At 40.1% G+C, this 22,168-nt stretch overlaps 3 protein-coding genes across 3 annotated transcripts; 2 read left to right on the top strand and 1 right to left on the bottom strand.

Annotated features, from left to right (window-relative positions):
* Positions 1-29: 29 nt before the first annotated feature.
* On the top strand, positions 30-7,909 carry c1galt1lb (core 1 synthase, glycoprotein-N-acetylgalactosamine 3-beta-galactosyltransferase 1, like b). The gene is made up of 4 exons (XM_020086671.2): positions 30-1,446; positions 1,599-1,853; positions 3,197-3,861; positions 4,466-7,909. Exons 2-4 carry the CDS (start codon positions 1,643-1,645, stop codon positions 4,775-4,777), a joined length of 1,188 nt encoding a protein of 395 aa, XP_019942230.1. The 5' UTR covers positions 30-1,446; positions 1,599-1,642; the 3' UTR covers positions 4,778-7,909.
* Positions 7,910-7,946: 37 nt separating this feature from the next.
* On the bottom strand, positions 7,947-10,536 carry tac3b (tachykinin precursor 3b). The gene is made up of 7 exons (XM_069516849.1): positions 10,334-10,536; positions 9,082-9,199; positions 8,883-8,982; positions 8,767-8,796; positions 8,565-8,612; positions 8,174-8,252; positions 7,947-8,084 (listed from the first exon to the last, which is right to left on the bottom strand). The coding sequence occupies exons 1-6, from the start codon at positions 10,408-10,410 to the stop codon at positions 8,197-8,199; spliced, it is 429 nt and encodes a 142-aa protein (XP_069372950.1). The 5' UTR covers positions 10,411-10,536; the 3' UTR covers positions 7,947-8,084; positions 8,174-8,196.
* A 6,030-nt stretch (positions 10,537-16,566) lies between these two features.
* On the top strand, positions 16,567-20,321 carry apof (apolipoprotein F). The gene is made up of 2 exons (XM_020086394.2): positions 16,567-16,706; positions 17,319-20,321. The coding sequence occupies exon 2, from the start codon at positions 17,348-17,350 to the stop codon at positions 18,674-18,676; it is 1,329 nt and encodes a 442-aa protein (XP_019941953.1). The 5' UTR covers positions 16,567-16,706; positions 17,319-17,347; the 3' UTR covers positions 18,677-20,321.
* The last annotated feature ends 1,847 nt before the right edge of the window (positions 20,322-22,168 follow it).

Here is a 22,168-nt window from a genome sequence, read left to right as displayed (position 1 = left end):
AAAGTCCAAGTGTTATTTACTCAAACTGAGATAACAACTGGGTGTGGATGTGTTAACAGTTTATTTGAAATTGTACTTCAGTGCTGGTAAAAAAGGTTGAAGGCAGTTCATTAGTGTAGACTGACATCTACAATTATTATGTGGTGTTATGAGTTAGTCAGTAAACAGTTAACCCTCCCCCACAACCATTGGATATTAAAACAAATTCTCTTTTAATTTTTCATAAATTTTTGGAGTATTCAATGTCAGGGCTTACGGACACTTGGATGACAGCACAGGAGCAGTATGGAGGCATGTTTTTTTACATTTGAAGAAGTGGTCACGATTTACTTCGATTGTGTTGGATTTGGCGGCAGCACTGTTTTCCCCCCTGAAACTCCAGAAGTGTTTTGTGACTCAAACACTTCTGCCTCCATCGGCATAGTGGTGAGTAGATAGTGAGTGAATTTTCATTTTGGGGTAAACTATCCCTTTAAAGGGGGACTGGTGACTATCCCTCCATTGTAGCTCTGCATATTAAAACAGTGTACAGAGACACAGAGAGTAATAGTAACAACAACAACAATAATATTTTTTATTATAGCACTTAAAAAGCAGGTAGACAAGACAAAACAAATCATAAAATACTAGTGTGCAGATCAAAATTCAAATCACTTTAAATGTGGTTTTCATGAGGGGATCATTTAGGCCTGTGTGAGTGATACCACATGTTGCCATCAACACAGACTGTATGGTCATCACCATAGACTGTATCACACACGTACAGGTTGCTTGCTAGGTGTCTGGGAATAATAATGAAAAGTCCCACATCGGACTATACCGAGGCAGCGTGTACACGTGTCTGTTTTGCGCTTTTATTTTGAAAGAGTAAGCGGAAGCGGTGGCTCCGGTCCTGCAGCCAGGAGAAGTTGTGTGTGTGTGTGTTTGTGTGTGTGTTTGTTTGTGTAACGGTGGTGTTATCTCGCGCTGTCGGCTCTCACGTTGTTCTCCTCAAACTAGATGAGTTGTCGCGGTCAACATCAACCTCGTCCATCCCAGTCGGTCAGGAAACTTTGTGACACTTCCGTTCGCTCCGTTATCACGACGGGAAAGCTCCCCGCTAACTTAGCACTGAAGTTAACGTTAGCAGCGTCGAGGAAACAATGGACTTCCGTGTTGACTAACGCCCGCTGCCCAACACATGACCGAGGGGCCGCTGACGCCTGGCGTTATGATTTAGCTCCATCCGTCCTGGCTTTTATTGCGCGGCTGTTTGGGGCTAGCTCGCTCTCTGTTTACCACGGTGAGCGTTAGCAACAGGCTAGCTGAGCTAAGTTTCCGTTTAGATGAAAAAGAAACTGCTGCGTCAAAAAGAAACGAACTCAGCGTTTCCCTGTGAAAGTTGGCGTCTCTCTGGAAGATGGAGTAGCGGACAGTGAAGCTGCTATGGTGTCTGCGCTGCTGCTGGTGAGTGAAACCACACCTTAAACACAGGGAAGTGACACACGCCAGCCGCTCACCTTCACACTGCTACGTCAGGTCTGAAAGTTTCCTGTTTCAGTCTTGATGCGCTCGGAGTGAACCGTGTGTCCATGTTTCTCCTCCACTCTCGAATCCAGCACCTGCCGAGTTGATCAGCTGACAGCGAGACACCCGATCCAGCATGAAGACCCTCGGATCCAGATTCTTCTTCGTTGCGGGGTTTGTGGTCGGGACCTTCATACTGTACATGTTTCTAGGGCAGGTCTGGTTTGAGAGGCAGGCCATAGCTTTCAACGCACGCAGTGACTATCAGCAGGAGCTGGAGGAAGAGAGGAAGATATGGAAGAAGGAGAGGTCTGCTCTGTTCAACCTGAAGCACCCTCATCACAAAGGTACTGCTTCTAAATATGCCTCGATCCAAAAGATGTTCGTGGGAAGGCTTGATGATGGTTTGAAACTTTTTATGAGCAGAGAATCACAAAGTTTGCAGGAAAACATTTTCTAAATCTGAAGTAGAACAAGCCTCACTGTGCTGACACAATGCGTAAGCATTATATTGATATGTATTTAAACCTTTTAGTTCTACTGCTATTGATTCAAATTCAATTGTAATAATTATTATTTTAATTATTTTATTGCCCAGCCCTAGTTGAGCAGATAATATGATCCCTATTTTTGTGTGGAATCCTGAATCAAGAAATAAATCCATTAGTGAGACAAAAGAGACCACAGAGTAATTTGTAATCAGTAATTAAGTTGGCAACTTTCTTGTATGTTCATCTCCACCTCCTCTCATTCATTGTCCTTTTTTTCTTCCCTCACTTCCTACAAGTTGACAAAAGGAGGAAAGTAAATAGAAATGAGGGGGTAAACACTGGCTTTGCTTGTCAAAAGGAGATGCTGCTCCTTCACTGTCCCCTGCTGGACTACATCGTACCTTATGTCTCTTCATCATCTCTGCAACTTGTCTTATTTTAGGGATTTGTTTTTTGCTCCCAGCCGCAGTGTGCTTTCACACTGATTTTTATTTATCATGCTGAATATATATGCATTAAAGTGCACTGAAAGTAACTGGGTATACTGTGAATAGCATACAGGATTATCCAGTCATCCAATCAGTTAAGAATGTCCTTTAACTTGAAAAACCTGATTTCTGCAGTCGCCCCGTTTTCTCCTGCTGAAACTAACAACAATATTCTCTAGATGTCTGAATCATCAGCTAATTTCCACCATTGGAAAGTTTAAATATTAAAATAATTTATGGTGACTGTGTACACTACAGTTAAACCAAGGCGTGGTTACCAAACATGTTTGAGTTGTGGATGAAAAAGACGTAGTCATGCTGCATATGCACACACCTTTACAGTAGCCAGGTTACTACATGTGGACTTGTTTTCTGATTAACCACGGATACAGAAAAATATCTTCCCCAAGTATGTTGCACAGAGTGCAAATGTGCTGATGCACCTGCTGTGAATCACTGCTTCTCTTTTTATATCATTGATAGATTTGTTTTTTGATCTGTTGGTCTGATAAAAGAAGAATTATGGAAATCCTGACAATAGAGAAAACTGTCCAACCCTCATGTGCACTTGCAATGGGATTTTATTAGATTTTATAACTAATGCACTCCAGGGTATGAGTGTACTAGTGTTTGTTCAAATGCTCTTAATGAACATTGACTCTAAAGAATTTACTTAAATGTGTGATGTTTATGTTTTTATCTGTTTACCAGGTGAGGATGGCCACATTGCTGATGAGCTGTACAAAAAGGTGCGGATTCTTTGCTGGGTGATGACCGCACCAAACAACTTGGAGAAAAAGGCTCGACATGTGAAGACCACGTGGAGCCGTCACTGCAATGTGGTGGTCTTCATGAGCTCCGTGGCTGACCCCAACTTCCCCACTGTGGGATTAGGTACAGAGGAAGGTCGGGATCAGCTCTACTGGAAAACAATCCGGGCCTTCCATTACGCCTATGAGCATCACAGCCACGAGGCAGATTGGTTCCTCAAGGCAGACGATGACACCTACGTGATTGTAGACAACTTGCGGTGGGTTCTTGCGAACCACACGCCGGACGAGCCGATTTACTTTGGCCGACGGTTCAAGCCCTACGCCAAGCAGGGCTACATGAGTGGTGGAGCAGGGTATGTGCTGAGCAGAGAGGCTCTGCGGCGATTTGTAGAAGGTTTTAAAACCAAACAGTGCACTCACACTACCTCTGTAGAGGACCTGGCAATGGGACAATGCATGGAGAAAGTCGGGGTGCTGGCGGGAGACGCCAGAGATACTGCGCACAGGGAGACATTTCACCCCTTTGTTCCGGAGCAGCACCTCACATACAAGTTCCCCAAGAGCTTCTGGTATTGGAGCTACTGCTACTACCCAATCATAGAGGCAAGTGAAGCAACTTGTTTGTCAATATTGGAGGCTGTCAGGTTAGAATGGCAAATCTCCTTTACACAGTCAGTGGTGAAACTAGATCGACAGAAGTGGCATGTTCATCGGTTGGATGCATGGTTCTATATTCTGAAAACAATTTCTGTAATTATCACCTTGTGACAGGTGCACCCTGGAGATACGCATTTTGTTTGAGCCGAGCACAGTGAAATATGACATGACAGTCAGAGTGTGTCACCGCTAAATATTTGTGGATTGAAACTGGACAGTTTGTGTTTATTTCAGTTGCTGGCAAAACAACCTTATTTTCTGATAAATATGAAAGTCAGAAAAAGACATTACATGTGAAAACCACCAGACTTTGTTGAGCTATCATGCTCTTACAAAAGTCTTTTATATTGCTATTGTTACATCCACAAGAATTACACAGATGGGCTTTAAACTTCCTCAACTGAGACGACGGTTTTATCCGATCCAATTAGATGGTATAGAGAAACATTCATTCAGCTGTTTGATTAGAGATTTGATTTGTGTAGATTGAAAATGTGGACGCGTCTGTAATGTTGCATAACCAAATACTGTTTTTTGTTTATTTTTTCAGGGTCCATTCTGCTGCTCAGACTTGTCTGTGTCTTTCCACTATGTTGATGGTTCACAAATGTATTTATTGGAGTACTACACCTATCACCTGCGTGCCTTCGGCTATAGACACCGTTACCAGCCCCCCGCCCCAAAGCGCTATAGTATTGAGCATTCAGGTTCGGCTGCAGAAGGACAAAAAGAGGCGGTTCCTCAGGTGAAAGGGCAAGGAGAGGGTGTGGATCCATCCAAGACGGATAAGAGACAGGATGAAGATCAACATCCTGGGACTGGTAAAGAGCCTCCCATTGTACCAGAGGACAAACAGCAGTAGGACTCTGTGGGTGTGTGAAGGGAACATTTTCATTAGGAAGAGACAGAATTTTGTGTTTTTAATCTTTGCTTATTCATTCATTCTGATAATCTTGGCTCATATTTCTACTAAAGTAGAACCAACTGTCCACTTTGATCTGAAGTGTCTTGAGCTGAAGGACTGCTACTAACTTCAACTTGCGACTGCATTTTAGGCCCTTATTTTTCCAGATTTGTAAGATGGTTTGTACAATTTTCAAGTTGAAAGCAGCTTGCTGTAGGTTATGATCATTTGAAAACTAACTAAAGCACTTTTTAAATCTGCATCAATCAATAATTATTTCCCAGAGGCACGTTTCATCTGATCCCTTTCTTGACTGCTGCAAAACCACCAAAACCTGATCTACCACTCTCGTCTTGACACAATGAAGTAGATGGCCCTCAGTTCACACAGAGAACTATGTGCCTGCTGATGAAAACAGATTGTGTCTTGAACTGAAACAAGTGACTAAGAGGTGAGGTGTGGAGCTACTTCATTCATTTTCTGATAATTGAACAAAATTAAAATCTGTCAATCTCCGTTCACTCAATAATAGATATCATAGATGATATTGTATTTGTTCTGAGAACCAGCTTTCTGACTTCCAAATTTGATTCTAGTATTTTCTATCATACTTCAGTGTAATTGTAATGTTACATCCATGTTCCTTGTAAAGGAATATAACAATTTTATTTGTTGAAATGTTGTGGTGCCATTCTGAAAGTCCCATTTAATTTATATTAAGCTTTTGGAAAATTAACTTAATGAAAAAAGTCTTGTTTCATTTAAAAAAAAAGATTTAAAGTTTTATTGAAATGACCTGGGTTGCAACTAATGGTAATTCTCTTTACCATAAAAAACACATTATGTTTGCTTTGAAAATGTCAAATGTTATAAAATAGTAAAAAATTACAAAATATTTTAAATGAAAAGTGTGTGTTCCTGAAAACCCCAAAAATGATTAAGTAACTATCACAGGGGGGAAAAGCAGCTAATCCTAATATGCAAGAAGCTGGACCAAGGTGATATTTCATGTTTTTGTTTGGGGGAAAAAGACAATTAATGGATTATCAAGAATAATTGCACATTGAGCCACTAGTCAATCGTTTTAGGTGTTTTACAGACTTTAAGGTGAATACAGTTTCCTATTAGTTCATGTGAAAGTGCAGTAAAAGTGTTTTTGTCCTATAGATAATAACAATTTGTGTTATCACATTTATTTAGCTGATCTATCACAATTATCCTCAAAATGATCTGTAGAAAAAAAGCCCAACCCAAAATACATTTCATTAGCAAGGTTTTTGGAGTCCGTTCTATCTGTTTATTGCTAACATAGAGATGCATTTATGTGACCACGATGCTTTAAGTGATCAGTCTTCTTAACAGTCGAGCCAAAGATTTTCCTCTGGGATGAAACCAGACTGAGGACGGACAGACACGCTGTTATTTGTGAACACTTCTTGGAGTTAATGCAGTGAATGTTGGTGCTTCCCTGTAGTCTTTATAACTGGTGTTTTATATGTTCATTCATCACAGCCATCTTTTATTTGGTCTGGGATCCAGCTATGGTTGTTAGACACACCTTCAGCTGGAGGAGCAGGAAGTCAGTGGGCTGTAGTCAACCAAAGAAAATCTTCCATTAACCAATCCATTAGTCTTGAGTGAATGAAACCCTGCATTTTATCTCCAGATTGATTAAATTGGCCACAGTGCACCCCAACGGCAATTGTCCAACTAATTAGATATTTATTGGATGAGGCTGTGTGTGGAAAAGTCGAGTGGGAGACTGCAGCCCTCGGCATCCGTAAACCAACTTCCTTTCCTTCTTACCCATCTGTAGCACATGGTTTTCTATTTGTTCTTCCTGAAACTGTCTCTGGATCAGCACTTCATACTTCCCTGTATCTCCTGGTGGACTCATTAGCTTGTGCCTTGTAAATTGAGATTGTATGAGCCAACAGCTGAACACGTGACTTTGCACTGTGACATGACCATAATGAGAGTGACAACTTTCAGCTTATTGAATCCTTCCAATGTAGAGAGCATGGCCTTTGCCAGTGGCTGACTAGTTGTTCATGACTTAATAAGCAAGAGTTATGTCTTTTATACAAATGTACTTTCAGCAATGAGTATTTTGTAAATGCTGGGTGGGGTGGGACAGAGCTTCTTCTTTTCTTACATTGCATATATTAAGAAATTATCCTTGCTAATTTCTTTACAACTTTGTAGCCAAACAAAGATTAATGTTATGGCAGGAGATTCATTAATTACCAAATATAGAAGAATATAGTATGAAAATACAGAATGGCTTCAGGAATCAGGCAGGATTAAGTTTTATGTGAAAATGCATTTGAGTGTTATGGGGGCTTTTTGGTGTGTTTTAAAAAAAATTTTTTTTTCTTACACCAGTTAAACCTTTAGATTTGCCTCGAGGTTACACATGTATAATGTAACTAAAGCCTGCACTTTTTTCTGTGTTCATAACCAGTTTCCTTCAGTACATGTGCACAGAGCAAGTTCAGTATTTGAAAAGGAAAAATCCAGTTTTCACCAAATCAGCACTTTTTTTTTATTGTTGGATCCTGACTGATAAGGATTTTTGGTGACCAATACAAATAGTGTAAACAATGTCATTATCAATACCTTATAACACATAATTTCGTGTTTAACCATAAACTTTATTATAACTATAAATTAATTTGAAAATATATTTTTACATCAAATTTTTAAATACCAATATGCCTGCAAAAGGTTCACATGTGCAATATTTGTAGACCGACCAACTGATATATTGGGCTCTAGAAATTATAGACACCCTTTTTTCCTAGTGAAATAAAAAAATTTGGGCTGATTTTGACAAATGACACTTTTTGTTGCATCACCATCAGTAGACTTATATCTTCCTGCCCATACGATTTTATCAAGGGAAAGTTGTACAGTACAGTATTTTTATTTGAAATGTCTTTATGTTTATATTGACGTCTGAACTGAGTCAGTACTCATTAGTGTGTGTTGCTTGTCTTTACTTTGTGTGAGTGTTTGAGCACACATGTGCGGGGAGGTTTTCTGTGAATGGTACTTTAATCACTATAAATAAATTCATATTTTATTGTACATCTTGTCTTGTTTAACATTTGCTAGTGCAGATGGTTAACATTTTTTTTGTCGCTTCTTTGGTTAAATAACATAAATACATGCCCTCTGTTTATACAGTAGCTGTTGTAAGCAGTGTGAGAGACTGAAGGTAAAATGGTGGAGCTGCGACATCTTCATTCGAGACAATTGGAACCTGAGTAGGAAGAACAAAATTGGTCAAAAGATGAAGCAGCAACTATTTTTCTCTAATTTCAGGAAGGATGCAGGTTTCAGTTTAATCACCTCTGCCTCTCGTGATTGGAGAGTCAGCCTCTGCTCTTCTGTAAAGACTTGTGTGTACACTGACATTCATTTCCTGTGGCTTACAAGGGAAACAATTAGTTTACCTCCACTCTGTCACTACACAGTCAACTACTTCTTAATACAAACACTACAGCATGAAGCTGTGGGATGTACAGTTTGGACACAAATATTGATGTTGGCATGTACACACTTCTTTCCCATCTACCTCCACGTTCTGTAGATTAAAGCCTATGGCAGGTGAATGCATTGATAAAAACACAATGTGTATATCAAATATGCAATTTCCCATTAAAATCCAACAACACAGGGAAATTGTGTAAAATACTAGATGTTTGTATGAGCTGCTGTCAGTGTTACTGAAGTCACTCACTTGTCCTCCGCAACAGCAGATCAGCCAGGATGTGATCCATGTGTGATCCTGCATGAGAAGACCACAGATTTTATTTTTATACCATCCATCTGTATCAATACTGTCCATCCATCTATCCATCCTGGGTGTGTTTTTGAAAGTGCAGTAAGTGATTGATCAATCAGGTATTGGTTAATCACTGAATTAAACTTGAGCTTCTTACTTTTTCTTGACATTGGGGCATTTCTTTGCCCTGTAAAAGGAGTTGCATGTTAGAGGAGGATAAATCATTTCATTGTGAAAGTGTTTGTGGATGTTTTTACTGTACAACTAACTCACCGTTTGTTTGAGTGGTACTTCTCCTTCCCATCAGACTCACAAAGCTGTCATAATCGATGTCATCAAACCTCCTTACGTCCTTACAGCACTCTGTGTTAGCCTGAAAGACAAGGTGCCAGCTGTGAGATCAGGTCTGAAAATGTGGATGTACAGTAACTCACTTGTTTGTGTAATTCTAGCCTTGTTGGACATACAGCACCTCTGAAAGTGATCTATAGTTGTCTTCCTTACACCAAGACCTCACAGGAAGAAAGAGGAGGACGAGCAGAGCGACCAGTGAAGCAAAGGTGCAGCAGATTGGAGTTCTCTCCATCCCTCTGCAATAAGAACTAGTGCATTCATTTTGAGGCAGAAAAGGTACAGATAATAACCAGACTGGGAGTTTGTGACAATTTCGAGAGAGAATATTTTTGAGAGATGTGATGGATGGCAGAACACAGTGGATTGGATCGTTTGTGTTATTTGATTTGTAAGCTGCAATCAAATAACACTGTAAAATGTCTGCAGCTTGTAAAACATTTAAATTCACAAATGTTTCCTTTGTCACATTGTGTGGTGACGTGAGGCTAAGGGAGTGCCTCCTGATCTTTATATTAACCTCCGTGTGAAGTAGCATCTGGAATTCACAGTTGAACACGGAGAAATACTTGGTTTTGAAATATTTCGTCTGCCTCATTTGTATCAGTAAGCTATAAGCTCAAAAACAGAAGCTTCTCTGTATAATGCAATGCAGTTCAACAACTCTGATTCAACAATGTTCAACAATGATTGATATATAGCTATTGCACAGTTTCAGCAAACACTGAACAACCTAATTGAAGAAAGGGCTGTTGAATTGGACTGAATTCGTTTTAGCACTGTGTACTTATTAAACTCTAGATACAAATGTAAATGATTTTCAGATTGGGTGGTATATAATGTGAGTACTCTCTTAAAGTGTTTCTTTGATTCTTTGATCAGTAATTCATTTGGTAGTTTTATCAGGCTGTATACGTAAAAAACAAAAACAGAGGCGGTCAGTTTTAATTGAATGATAAGCTAGTCTGGAGCATTAAAGTGTTGCAAAATTGGGCAATTTTTCAACAGAAGCATTAAAATTCCACATATATTAATTAAATAGAGCTAATCATTCAAGGAATTTTCTGTGGAAATCAACAAACTAAAATAATTAGTTTGAATCAAACTGAATATTTATTTTGTCATCTCATTCTGACATGACCACAGACACTGTAATCTGAAGCAGTATGAAATATATATAGATAGCTATAGATGTGTGTGTGTATATACATACGTATATGTGTATATATGTCTGTGAAGATGGCTTTGTAAAGAAGCCCCCCCCCCCATCAATTAGTTTATTCATTCATGCAATAAACATTTCTTTACAAAATGTCAAGAAGGAGTTAAAAGTCATTTAACATCATAATGTAAAAAGTAACACAAAGTCTTACCTGTTAATGGCCATTTGAAATCTTGATCTGATCCAACAGGTTGATTCTGTAATGAAGCTGCTCTTTGTCCTCAGCATACAAGTGTCTGCTCAGCAGCCTCTCAACCCAATTATTATAGTTCTTCAGCTCATTTGTAATCCAATTAGAGCACCACCCACCGCCTGAACCCCCAACATACACACACACACATAAACACACAAACAAATGCGTGTCTCTCTATAGTTATGAGGACACTAATTGACATAATGCATAGCCCCTTACCCTAACCTAACTCTAATTTAACCCTAAAACCAAGTCTTAACCCTCAAAAGGCCTATTTAATTTGTGAGGACCAGTCAAAATGTCCTCACAATGATGGTATTGAACCAAATTGGCCAACTATAGATAGACATGCGCACACACACACACACACAAGTGCATTTGTACAGCTGTCCTAGTGAGGACACTGATTCGCATAATGTAATCCCTAGCCCCTTACCCTAACTTTGTACGTTATAGGCCAAAATGGTGCACAAAAAGATATCTGTATATTAACAAGGGCCTAAAATAAGGAACTGAAGCTACACTCTACCACCATTATCTTTAAAGTTGATTTCAACAACTTAACAATATATTCCTTTGTCTATTTTTGTGTGTATGTATTAAGTTTGTATGTGAACCCACAAATCTGGTGTTCACACGTATCTTTCACATCAGTACAGAGAGATGACATTGAAATAAACGAATGGCTCAAAATAATGAAAACAAGTGTTTCAACAACTCCACAAGCTGCAGCCTCCAGAATAACCATAACAATCTAATCAGTACTTCTCTAAAACAATTTCAACAAAAACGGAGCATTTTAATCTTCCTTAGAATGAATTTGTGTTGACTGGTTTGTAGACACAATTTTTACAGTGGCGCCACTTCATTGGTCAGCAATCTTTGTGAGTTTGTGTAAATGACATTTTGCCTGTGTGGGCTTGATTACTGCCCAGACCCAGATAATTACGCTGTAGGAAACACTGTACATGATCAAATCATGGTTTGCATCTTCATCCGAGCTGCCTTGTGAGATGCATGTAATTTTATATTCTCAGCAGGGTGTGTGCGTATATGTCCCAGGAGAAATTGGGTGTGTCATGTGCTTCTATGAGTTAACTTGACTTGGGAACTGCAAAAAGTCCTGCCAGCGTATATTGCAGCTCTGTCTGTTCTCTGACTGGCTGGTGTGTCAGCGCAGCGAGCCAAATAACTCCCACACTGTCTGTTGAACCTTGAGTTTAATTGACATGTCTGCAGGGACTGAATTGTACTTTACACGCAGATTGGAAATGTCTGTTTGGAGACAGCATCCTGTAGTCAGAGATGAAATTTACACAATTTCAAATTTACAAATTTGCACAAGAGAAGCTCAATCTGGTTTATGTACATTTTCTAAGGTACTACTCAGAAGTACTCATACATGAGCATTTTGAATTTGGGAAGTTTTATTTCACCGTGTTTTAAAGAGTAATACTGTGTTTTGTACTCAGTGTATCTAAAGCAGTGGTAACATGTTATGCTTTGCTACATTTAAACAAGCCATTTATTCTCCTTGTACAGAGGGGAAGATTGATGCTACTCCCACATTTTTTCCATTATGAACCCACAGCCACAATGAGGATATACTTGCTTATAATGAAGACTGGAAACAGATGGGGACCTGCTAACCTGGGTCTGTCTCACAAAACTAAAGACTCTCATACAACACTACATACTTGGAATTACTGAAAAAGTTGGCAGTTGATACTGTGTAAATTCTATATTTTATAATCTGTACATTTTGTGAGTTTATCTAATCTACCAGACAATCTGCTTCTGTCAGTCTCCTCCTTTATTTACTTTTCATCCCTGATTAACACCACATTGTGTAATGCTGTATGGAGAACTCTGAATTTATATGCTGATTTTATTTTTTTAATGTTACATTATGTTTTTTTTCTCTGAGACTGCATTGAGCCGTCCTCATTCAAAACACTACTCAAAACCCCTTTTCAGAACTACACTCACCGGCCACTTTATTAGGTACACTTTGCTAGTACTGGGTTGGACCCCCTTTTGCCTTCAGAACTGCCGTAATTCTTCATAGATTCATCAAGGTGTTGGAAACATTCCTCAGAGATTTTGGTCCATATTGACATGATAGCATCTTGCAGTTGCTGCAGATTTGTCGGCTGCACATCCATAATGCATAACCACATCCTAAAGGTGCTCTATTGGATTGAGATCTGGAGACTGTGGAGGCCATTGGAGCACAGTGAACTCATTGTCATGTTCAAGAAACCAGTTTGAGATGATGTGAGCTTTGTGACATGTGGCATTATCCTGCTGGAAGTAGCCATCAGAAGATGGGTACACTGTGGTCATAAAGGGATGGACATGGTCAGCAACAACAAGCGGCTGTGGCTGAGGGGTACAGCGGTCGTCAGTTCGATCCCCGGTCTTCCAATCTGCATGCTGAGGTGTCCTTGGGCAAGATGCTGAACCCCGAATTTCCCCATAGAACTAAAAAAGTAATAATAGATGTACTGTATGAATGTGTGTGTGAATGGGTGAATGGCAAACTGTAGTGTAAAGCACTTTGAGTGATCATACAGACTAGAAAAGCTCTTTATAAATACAAACCATTTACCATTTAACAATACTCAGGTAGGCCATGGTGTTTAAACGATGCTCAGCTGGTACTAAGGGGCCCAAAGTGTGCCAAGAAAATATCCTCACACCATTACACCACCACCACCGGCCTGAACCGTTGATATAAGGCAGGATGGATCCATGCTTTCATGTTGTTTACACCAAACTCTGACCCTACATCTGAATGTCACAGCTGAAATCAGACCAGGCAACGTTTTACCAATCTTCAATTGTCCAATTTTGGTGAGCCTGTGAATTGTAGCCTCAGTTTCCTGTTCTTAGCCGACAGGAGTGGCACCCGGTGTGGTCTTCTGCTGCTGTAGCCCATCTGCTTCAAGGTTCGACGTGTTGTGCGTTCAGAGATGGTATTCTGCATGCCTTGGTTGTAACGAGCGGTTATGTGAGTTACTGTTGCCTTTCTATCATCTCGAACCACTCTGCCCATTCTTCTCTGACCTCTGACATCATCAGGGCATTTTCACCCACACAACTGCCGCTCACTGGATATTTTCTCTTTTTCGGTCCATTCTCTGTAAACCCCAGAGATGGTTGTGAGTGAAAATCCCAGTAGATCAGCAGTTCTTGAAATACTCAGACCAGCCCGTCTGGCACCAAGTACCATGTCATGTTCAAAGTCACTTAAATCCCCTTTCTTCCCCATTCCGATGCTCGGTTTGAACTTCAGCAAGTCGTCTTCACCACGTCTAGATGCCTAAATGCATTGAGTTGCTGCCATGTGACTGGCTGATTAGCTATTTGAAGAAGCAATTGAACAGGTGTGCCTAATAAAGTGGCCGGAGAGTGTATGTGCAATGTTTTGACGTGTATCTTATATTTCTAGTTATTTGTTTTTATCTGCCTTTATTTTTTGTTGTAATCCTGTAAAGAGTCTTTGAGCTTTGTTGTGCCATACTGTATCAGTATAATTTCTCAAAACATTGACAATGTTTGATTACAATAAAAAGTTAAGATATAAACACAGACACTAATGGGGATTGGTAAATTCTTTATCTATTTATGTTCGGCGAGGATTCAGGCGATAATTGCAGTGGGATGATCAGTGTGGTTGTGAATCACGCACTTATTCTCTGATGGTTAATCAAACCGCAACTCTGAGGATTTCTGATTGGACTCTGGGGGCTTATTCCCGAACAAAAAATTGGTGTAAATTATATTCAGTTCCCTACAGAGATGAATGTAAAAGATGTAAACAGTGCTATAATTAACCCTCATATTTTATGAATCACACACCGGCCAGTCTGGTGTGATTTTACAGATTATTAATTAAGCGAAGCCCAATAGGCTGCTTCCTTATATCAAATCTTGTTGGATGAAACAGGTGAGAACAGAAAGCAGGTTTTATCTCATTCAACAAACAAAATGTTTGTATCCATGTATGAATGTCATGCAGGCCTGATGATTTTAATTGAGGTAAAAATCAGGTTTGTGCTTTATTATCTGGTTCTTTGTAGCTGAGGTCCTGCAGCTGTTAGTCAGACTTCCTTTCCTCAATGGTTCGACTCCTCCGTCTCCAGCAGGGGACAGTGAAAGAGAAGCATCTCCTTCTAAAGAGCAAGGTCAGCGTTTGCGCCTCCTCAAGTTTTTTTTGTCCATCCTTCCCTCATCATCTGCTCAGCTTTGGCTGGTCAATAAATCAACATCAATAAGGCAGTAAAATTTTTATCAATAGCAATATAAGGTTCAATATATATGGATGTAATGCTTATGCATTGTGTTAGCACAGTGAGGAGGTATACAACCTAATTGCTTTAAAAATGTTTTATCAAGTGTTTGTCATTCTCTGTCTCATTAGGAATAATTTAAAACCACAACCTTCATTTAGCAGCAACATTCTATATCTAAACTTAACAATAATCTGATGCGATTTTTAAAAGATAAAATTATTGGACATGTTCACATGGTCAGTCTCCTCTCTGAATGACAAATTCCAGTGAGAGGAGTTTACATTAAGCAGATCCCAGACACCACGGTCTTCATGACTTCACAGTCTGGTGTCAAAGGTTACAGTGACCCGATTCATTCCCGATTCTGCATTTTTTTTCCCCCAATCACACTCATAAACCAAAAAAACCATTTTATTATTGTCTACCTCTGATTGTTGTGAAATAAAAGGAATTATCTGGTTTCTACGCCAAAAAGATGAAGCATGTGAATAAAATTCACTTTGTGTCCTGTTCACAGTTTGTGCACATGAAATGTTTTTTTACTTATCCTCAAGAAAACCCTGAGAAGCCTTTTGTGGTCAAAAAATTATGTTTCAGGAGCAGTGAGACGGAACCAAACCAGAAAAATGAGCTGAAAAAAAGCTACAAATTAAAAAAAGAAATGTTAAGGGTGATACTCTTCTGTGGGTATATCTTTAAAAGTGATGGCTTTCACATTACACATTTATTTCAGTCACTGTTGGTATGAAAAAATTAATAATTGATTTTTGTTTTCTGCTCATGTTTTATCTTGCAAACAGTTTAATGACAGTTAAGTTTACTTCCTTCCCTTTTCAATGTCATCATACAAGTCTTCATGAGGATTGTACGAAAATTTTTTTTACTGAATGTGGATAGGAAAATACGAGAAAACCATAATTGGGATTATTATCCTTTTAGGAGAATGAATAAGAACAAATAAGATGAAATCTTTTTTCATTCTCTACTTTGCTGATGTACAATACTTTAATTCTTTAATGCCTTGTCTAAACTTGAGAGAATATTATGTTAAAATAAGGAAAAGAAAAAAGAAAGGGAAAAAACACTCATAGGCAATGCAAGACTTTGATTCTACAACATGTTTTTGTGCTACTATCTTGAATCTTCAATGCTTTTTTTTGCCTCTATGGAGCATTTGTTCATTAATGAGCCTGGTCCCTCCAGTTTAAAGAGAGGGGGAGAAAATAAACTCTGGAGTACTCTCCTGGAAGAAAGCTGTTTTTGTGTCAGGGTATGTGTAAAGAGGAGGTGAGAGGGAGAGAGGTTTAGTAGAAGTGGGAGCAAGCTGAACTGCCTTATCTGCATATTATTTATCGACACCAAAGTTCAGTTTGTGGTCAAATTTGACCCTGAAGGACAAAGTTTGACTTTTGTCCGTGCTCTGATGCCACAGAGATGGACTTGAACTGACATTTCTGTCGTGAGTGTAAATAGATTTTGAAATGAAGTTTAAGAGCACAACAAATGTTGCTTTAATATCAAATAAGGGAATATTTATTTATAAAGGGAGCATTTACCTCAGATAGCCCCCTTTTTCTTTCACTTCACTTGTTAGCTGTTCAAGAGAAAAATTTGCTCACGGCATGAGAAGAGATTTCTTTCAAGTATTTGGGTCAAAGACAAAACCTACCAACTGTGGAGAGAGAGAGAGAGTGTGTGTGTGTGTGTGTGTGTGTGATGGGAGGGGGGTTAGTTGGATAGCAGGACAGGACAAACAAAACGGCTTTAGAACGCATGGACTTTCCCCACGTGAATCAATATTCATGCCCTGATCTCTCTGTTGAGCAACGAGGCCAAAAAGAGGAGGCGGTTGAGGGGGGTTGGGGGGTGTCATGTGTAGAGCAGAACACTCTCATTGGAGGTAAAGAGAAAGAAGATCGTTATGCATGTTTTTTTGGGTAAAGGGACAGAGACAAAAACCAAAAGCATCCTACACATCGAAGCCATCTTGGTTGCACCGCTGCTCTCTGGACTGCAGGACTCTTATCATTAAGGTGGGTGCAGGACAAATATCTGTCAGGGGATCAAAAGATGTAGTTAAATTATGAGGTTGTGGGTGGGAGGACATTTCTATTTTTACTAGTAGTTGGTGAGGGAAAAGAAGACACGCACAGATATTTCAGCCTAATGTCAAGGCTGCATATCAAACTACTTAAATGCTTTTTCACTCAATGGGGACAGATACGTATTTAACAAATGCTCTGTATTAAAATTTAAGATATGAAATTCTTTTAGAAAGATATTTGTATTTTAAGTTTCTTGATTTGAAGCAGATTGTTTCAGAATTCTTCAGTTATACATTAGGCAGAATTAACTTTAGAGTAACAGCACATAAAACATCATGACTTCAAAGTCACTGTTTATTCAATACAAAGGTATTATTCTCTCTGACTCCCTTTGTATACTATTATTATTATTATTATTGTTGTTGTTGATATTATTATTATTGTTGTTGTTGTTGATGATATTATTATCGTGTTTTCACTTTGATTAAATGTTTCTTTTTGTTTATAATTTAAACTTCTACACGCGCTGCTTTCAGACATGCACTGAACACTGAACACCTACAGTGGCTCATTTTGTGATGTCTTTGGTTTGTTCAATAGTTTGTTGACGTGGCTCCAACAACAGTGGAATGATGTTCTCCAAGTCAAAGTGGCTGATTGTGATCCAGCTCCTGCTAAATGAACACGCTCTGTGCAGAGTGCCACTGCCTCTGACTCAGAGGAACGCGTTACATTCAGAAACTGACCTCCATGAAGCGGTAGAAGAAACTGGCAAACAGGAGCATCAGTCTCTCCTGGGATCTCATCTCCAGCTCAGTCTATCATCTGCTGAAAAGACTGATCCTGTACCAGTGGTTGTGCATGAAGGGGAGAGAGTCCAGTCTGCCAAACATATCATATCAGGTCTGAGGGCGAAGCTTCAGGGGCAGATTCAAGAACATCTGCACGCTCAAGAGAACATCAGCTGTGAGGAGCTTATGTCTGCCAGCACCGTGAACGACCCTCTGTCCTCCATGTTCCCCCAGGAGCTGCTGGGTCTCTCTCTGGTTCCTGTGTTGGTGGTGTCAGGATGCCCCAAGGAGGCACAGGCCCTGGTGCTGACGCTGTATGACCTGCTGGGTGTTGCAGATACAGAGGAACTCCTGCAGGAGGTGCAAGGTCTGATAGAGAGGAGGTTGAGCAAGTCAGCATCTACACCGAGACCTGCATCTGCAATGTCATCTTCAGAGAGGGATCAAGCAGGGCGCCGCATAGAGGCTGTGATGTTCAACATCGGGCAGCTGGCGATGGTGGGAGAGGAAACCACTGAGCAGGAGGGACATTGTGAAGGTTGGACCAGGGTGAACAGAACCAAGCTGGTGGGGACAGCTGTGGAGGGAGCCACAGGCGGACTGGAGGAGGCTGTGAACAGCTGTGAGAGACTGGGCGCCCTGTGTGCCGGCGTGACCAGCAGTGGTCGGCTCACACCAGGCACGTACAAGGCAGTGTTGAAGAAAAGCAGTCGTATCCTGCCATCTGACGCTTCAGGGACTGAATGTTGGATCCGTCGTTGCAGTGAAGAGGAGCATGCCTCCATCCCTGCTCCCTCTGGGCTGCGGATGAGGCGCAGCCCCCAGAGAAGCTGCACAAACAAACGTGAGGAGCGCGTGTACAACGTGGTGGAGTGGATCCCTGCAGTCAGCACCCTCTACAACCTGGGCACGGCAGTGTATTATGCCTCTGTGAACTGCTCCGAAACGGCCAAGGAGAGAGCCATCCTCAGTGCTGTCGACCTGGGCACAGATGCTCTCATGGTCGCCACAGGGGGCACTGCTGGGGTGGCAGGTTACGCTTTGGGTGCAGGGGTGAAGACGGGCGTGAAAGCTGGAGTCAGGTACCTGCTCAACACCATGAAGCAGGAGGACGACCTGCTGGTGAACCAGTTCAGCTGGGAGGAGGGTGTCGTCACCTTTCAGTAGAGTGAGGGATCAGTGACTCAGCCTGTGACATTTTTTATTAGTTTATTAGGATCCGTGTTTTTTAGTTGGCATGGTTGAAGAGTAACACAATCTGTTTACTGGATTAAATATAATCTAGATTATATGAAAAACAAGATTACACTGTATTGTACGACTCAGTGGATTATCATCATCACATCTTCAAAGGGTGGAAAAGCTTTTTCTGTTTGTGTGAGTGTGCACACAAACCTCACTCTGACACAAGTTAATGGCAGCAAATTTCATTTAGTCTCTTGTTTTAATTTAATTACAAGTTTTTTTAAGAATATCTAACCTACAAAATCAAATTGCGTAGAAAATTAGACTACCATTTGCATTACCGCCGTTGTAAACAGTCTTAGTCCAACCCCAGAAAGTGTAAGCCTTAAACTGTTGGAAATATCTCTCTCTATTGTAACAATTTATCACATTAAGCAACAACATTTAAAGATCTGGTCTCAGGAAGCTAAACCCTTAAACCCTCAAGACTTTGAATCTGGCCTATAACATATAGTGTCTTCATCTTGTCCATGACAGCTTATTAGGACCATTGTAGGTAAAATAAATAAATAAAGCAAAAATATGGGGCTGGGATGGGGATAGGGCTGGGTGATTTGGCCAATAATGTTATCAAATTAAAAAAATTGAATAAGTGATTTTCTTTTGCTCCTGAGTAGAACATTGAAACCAATCACGTGTAAAACCTCTTCACCACATTTGTGCAATGCATCACAGGTGGGCAGCCCCAGGTGGGCTGGGCAATAACACACTATTCCCTGTGAAAAACATGGCAGATAAAACTCACTAATATAAGAATAAACTAAACAAATATATCATAAAAGGTCAACATTATCAGATTATGTGCATGGGGAGCTACAACTGGACTGATGCAAGAAGATCTCTGGTTATATCTATAGGTAATTCAAATGGGATTTGTAGTTTTCTTCAAGTAACCTATAACCTTTAATCTCTCTGAGCTTCGGGATTACCTCGTGTGTCTCTGCCTCTCACGCTCATACCTCACCATAACCAGCTCATCACCAAAGGTCTTCTCTTGGCCTCCTGCCTCGTCAGCCCACTCCCCTGAGAACTGTTTGCTCACAGTTCAGCCTACTCCGTCCTGCAGCCAGCCCACTCCTGCTCTGTCCTCAGCCCTCTCCTGCTCCCTCACCCCCACAATTAATTTTCCCCTCACTTGTACCTGTGTTCAGCTAGAATCACCATTTTCTAATTATCCAGTCCAACTGAACAAACAGGTCCATTCTATTAGACCACACGCTGCATGTGATGATATCAGATTCTTTTTTTGTCTGAAAATTTGTGATTTGCTAATCTCAGAGAATATCCTACATTTGTTTCCTCGTAAATTTACGTCCTTAACATTTTAGGTTCTCGTTCTTTTCTCCCGATATTATCAGTTTCATTCTCAGGTTATTTTATCAATGGCCCCATTACACGGCCTTCACACGTTCCCTCTGTTAAGTGTCCTTCCTCACTCCTGCTGTTGTCCTCCTCCCATCAAAACCAGGCAATAGTCACATTCTGGTGTAATTGCAGGGATAGAAGTCTGGTTACTAAACTTAATATTACTCTATATGTTTTCTATAAATAAATGTGTGTGTGTGAAGTTTGCTGTCAGTGTGGTAGTTTATTCTAAGAATATGTGGCCTGTTTTTAATGATAGATGTCAACATCATGAGGCAAGCATCGACATTGATGACCCCGCATTTTCAAGCTGGTGTGGAAATAGAACAAATGCAAATGAGCAACACCACAGGCATAAGGATTTAAGTTTAAAACAAACAGTACACTATACAACTGATAAGTCACTCGCCATTGATGACTTTGGGCAAATCTTCCAGCCACCTGCCCCCTTCCCTAACTATCATAGGAGAAATCCCTGTCTTTCTGTTTGCATTTCAAATTAGAATTTGTCAAAAGTTGATGGACATAGGTAGCACAATGTAGACATCATTTGGATTAGCAATAGTTGAGAATTCTTCTTCTGTTTGGTTTATCGGCAGGTGGAAACCAACGTCTAGGGGCATTACCGCCATGCACTGGATCAGATTTTCTTCTTCTTCCCCTCTAGTTAAGCAAATGAACAGAACATCGTACTTCTTCTTTTGTGTCTGGTTTGTTGGTGGTTGGCAATCAATGTCATTCTTCTTCTTCTTTGATCGTTTTAACTGGTGAGAGGTGGATGGAGCAACCCCCAATATTTCATCTCACTGTTCCACAAAACAGGAAGGGGTTTTGTGTCTGAACAATAAAAAGAAACCATAGTAACCATACCAACCTACATTAAGGTGATGTTTGTTTTAAAGATCCAGTGTGTAAGATTTAGGTGAAAGGGAACTATTGGCATGTAGAAAAATCCTCATGATGTTTTCACTTGTTTGTTTCATCTAAATTGTATGAATTGTAGTTTTCCTTACCCCAGAAAATACCATTTATATTGAAATACTTTATATTTACATGGAGGGGACCCTCTCTACAGAGGCTACCATGTTTTTTACATTAGTCCAGACTGAACAAACTAAACACCTTTTGAGTTTTTATGACAACTGAAGCTACCACAGGTTCTCTGTCATGTTTGGAAGGAGAGGGTGAGGTGAGGGGTGTTCAACTGCAACATGAAACTTTACCACTAGATATCACAAAATTCTACACACTGTACCTTTAAAATGCACTTGCTGTTACTATGGTTACCATGTTTTGCCATTATTCCATTAACCATTATTCAGACACATTCCTTTGATGATGCCAAAGATCATAAAGGCACTGCAGGGTTAGATTTCAGAGGAGATTACAATGCTTAATCTTTGTTTGTTAGGTTGCCACCTACCACTAGACCAAAGAAGAAGGAGAAGCTATCAAATATCAAGATACCATCAGTAGATGCTGGTTAAACCAAACAAAGAAGTAGAAGTAAAAACGTTAAAGTAGACAGAAAAGATGGAGAACGTCACTTCTGACAAGTTCGTTGAGACGGATGAGGATACATTTTTGGCCCAGCCAGAAGATGAACAGTTAAAATTGTCAGACAATATGGCTGAAAATCTCACAGAAGAAGAAGATAAGGGCCAAGTAATACCTAAGCTTCATAATACGTTTGACAATGAATATATTCTCAGAAATGAAATACATGAAATGATGAAAGCTGTACATCAAACGATGAACATTGCTCAATCCTGGAAGACAGAGCTGAGACATTTTTACAATTTGGACTATAAACTGCGCCGGTTGTATAGAGGACAACCCCTGAAACAGCCAGGAAACTGCCTTGAATCCAAATGGTTACTGTTGGAAGAGAAGAGCAAGAACCTGGAAGACACACTGATAGAGCAGTTTGCACTCCTACAGGAAAAAGTCAATGTCATCGCGTTGGCGGTGAAGGGACTCCAGAAGGAGAGAAATACTTTGCTCACACAAAAGAAAATTTGTGACACTGAACATCTTAAATTGCTAAAC

Source organism: Paralichthys olivaceus, chromosome 2, assembly GCF_024713975.1.
Source record: "Paralichthys olivaceus isolate ysfri-2021 chromosome 2, ASM2471397v2, whole genome shotgun sequence".
NCBI lineage: Eukaryota > Metazoa > Chordata > Actinopteri > Pleuronectiformes > Paralichthyidae > Paralichthys > Paralichthys olivaceus.
Note: the sequence above shows the minus strand (reverse complement) of the source record. Positions and strands in the feature narration are given on the sequence as shown.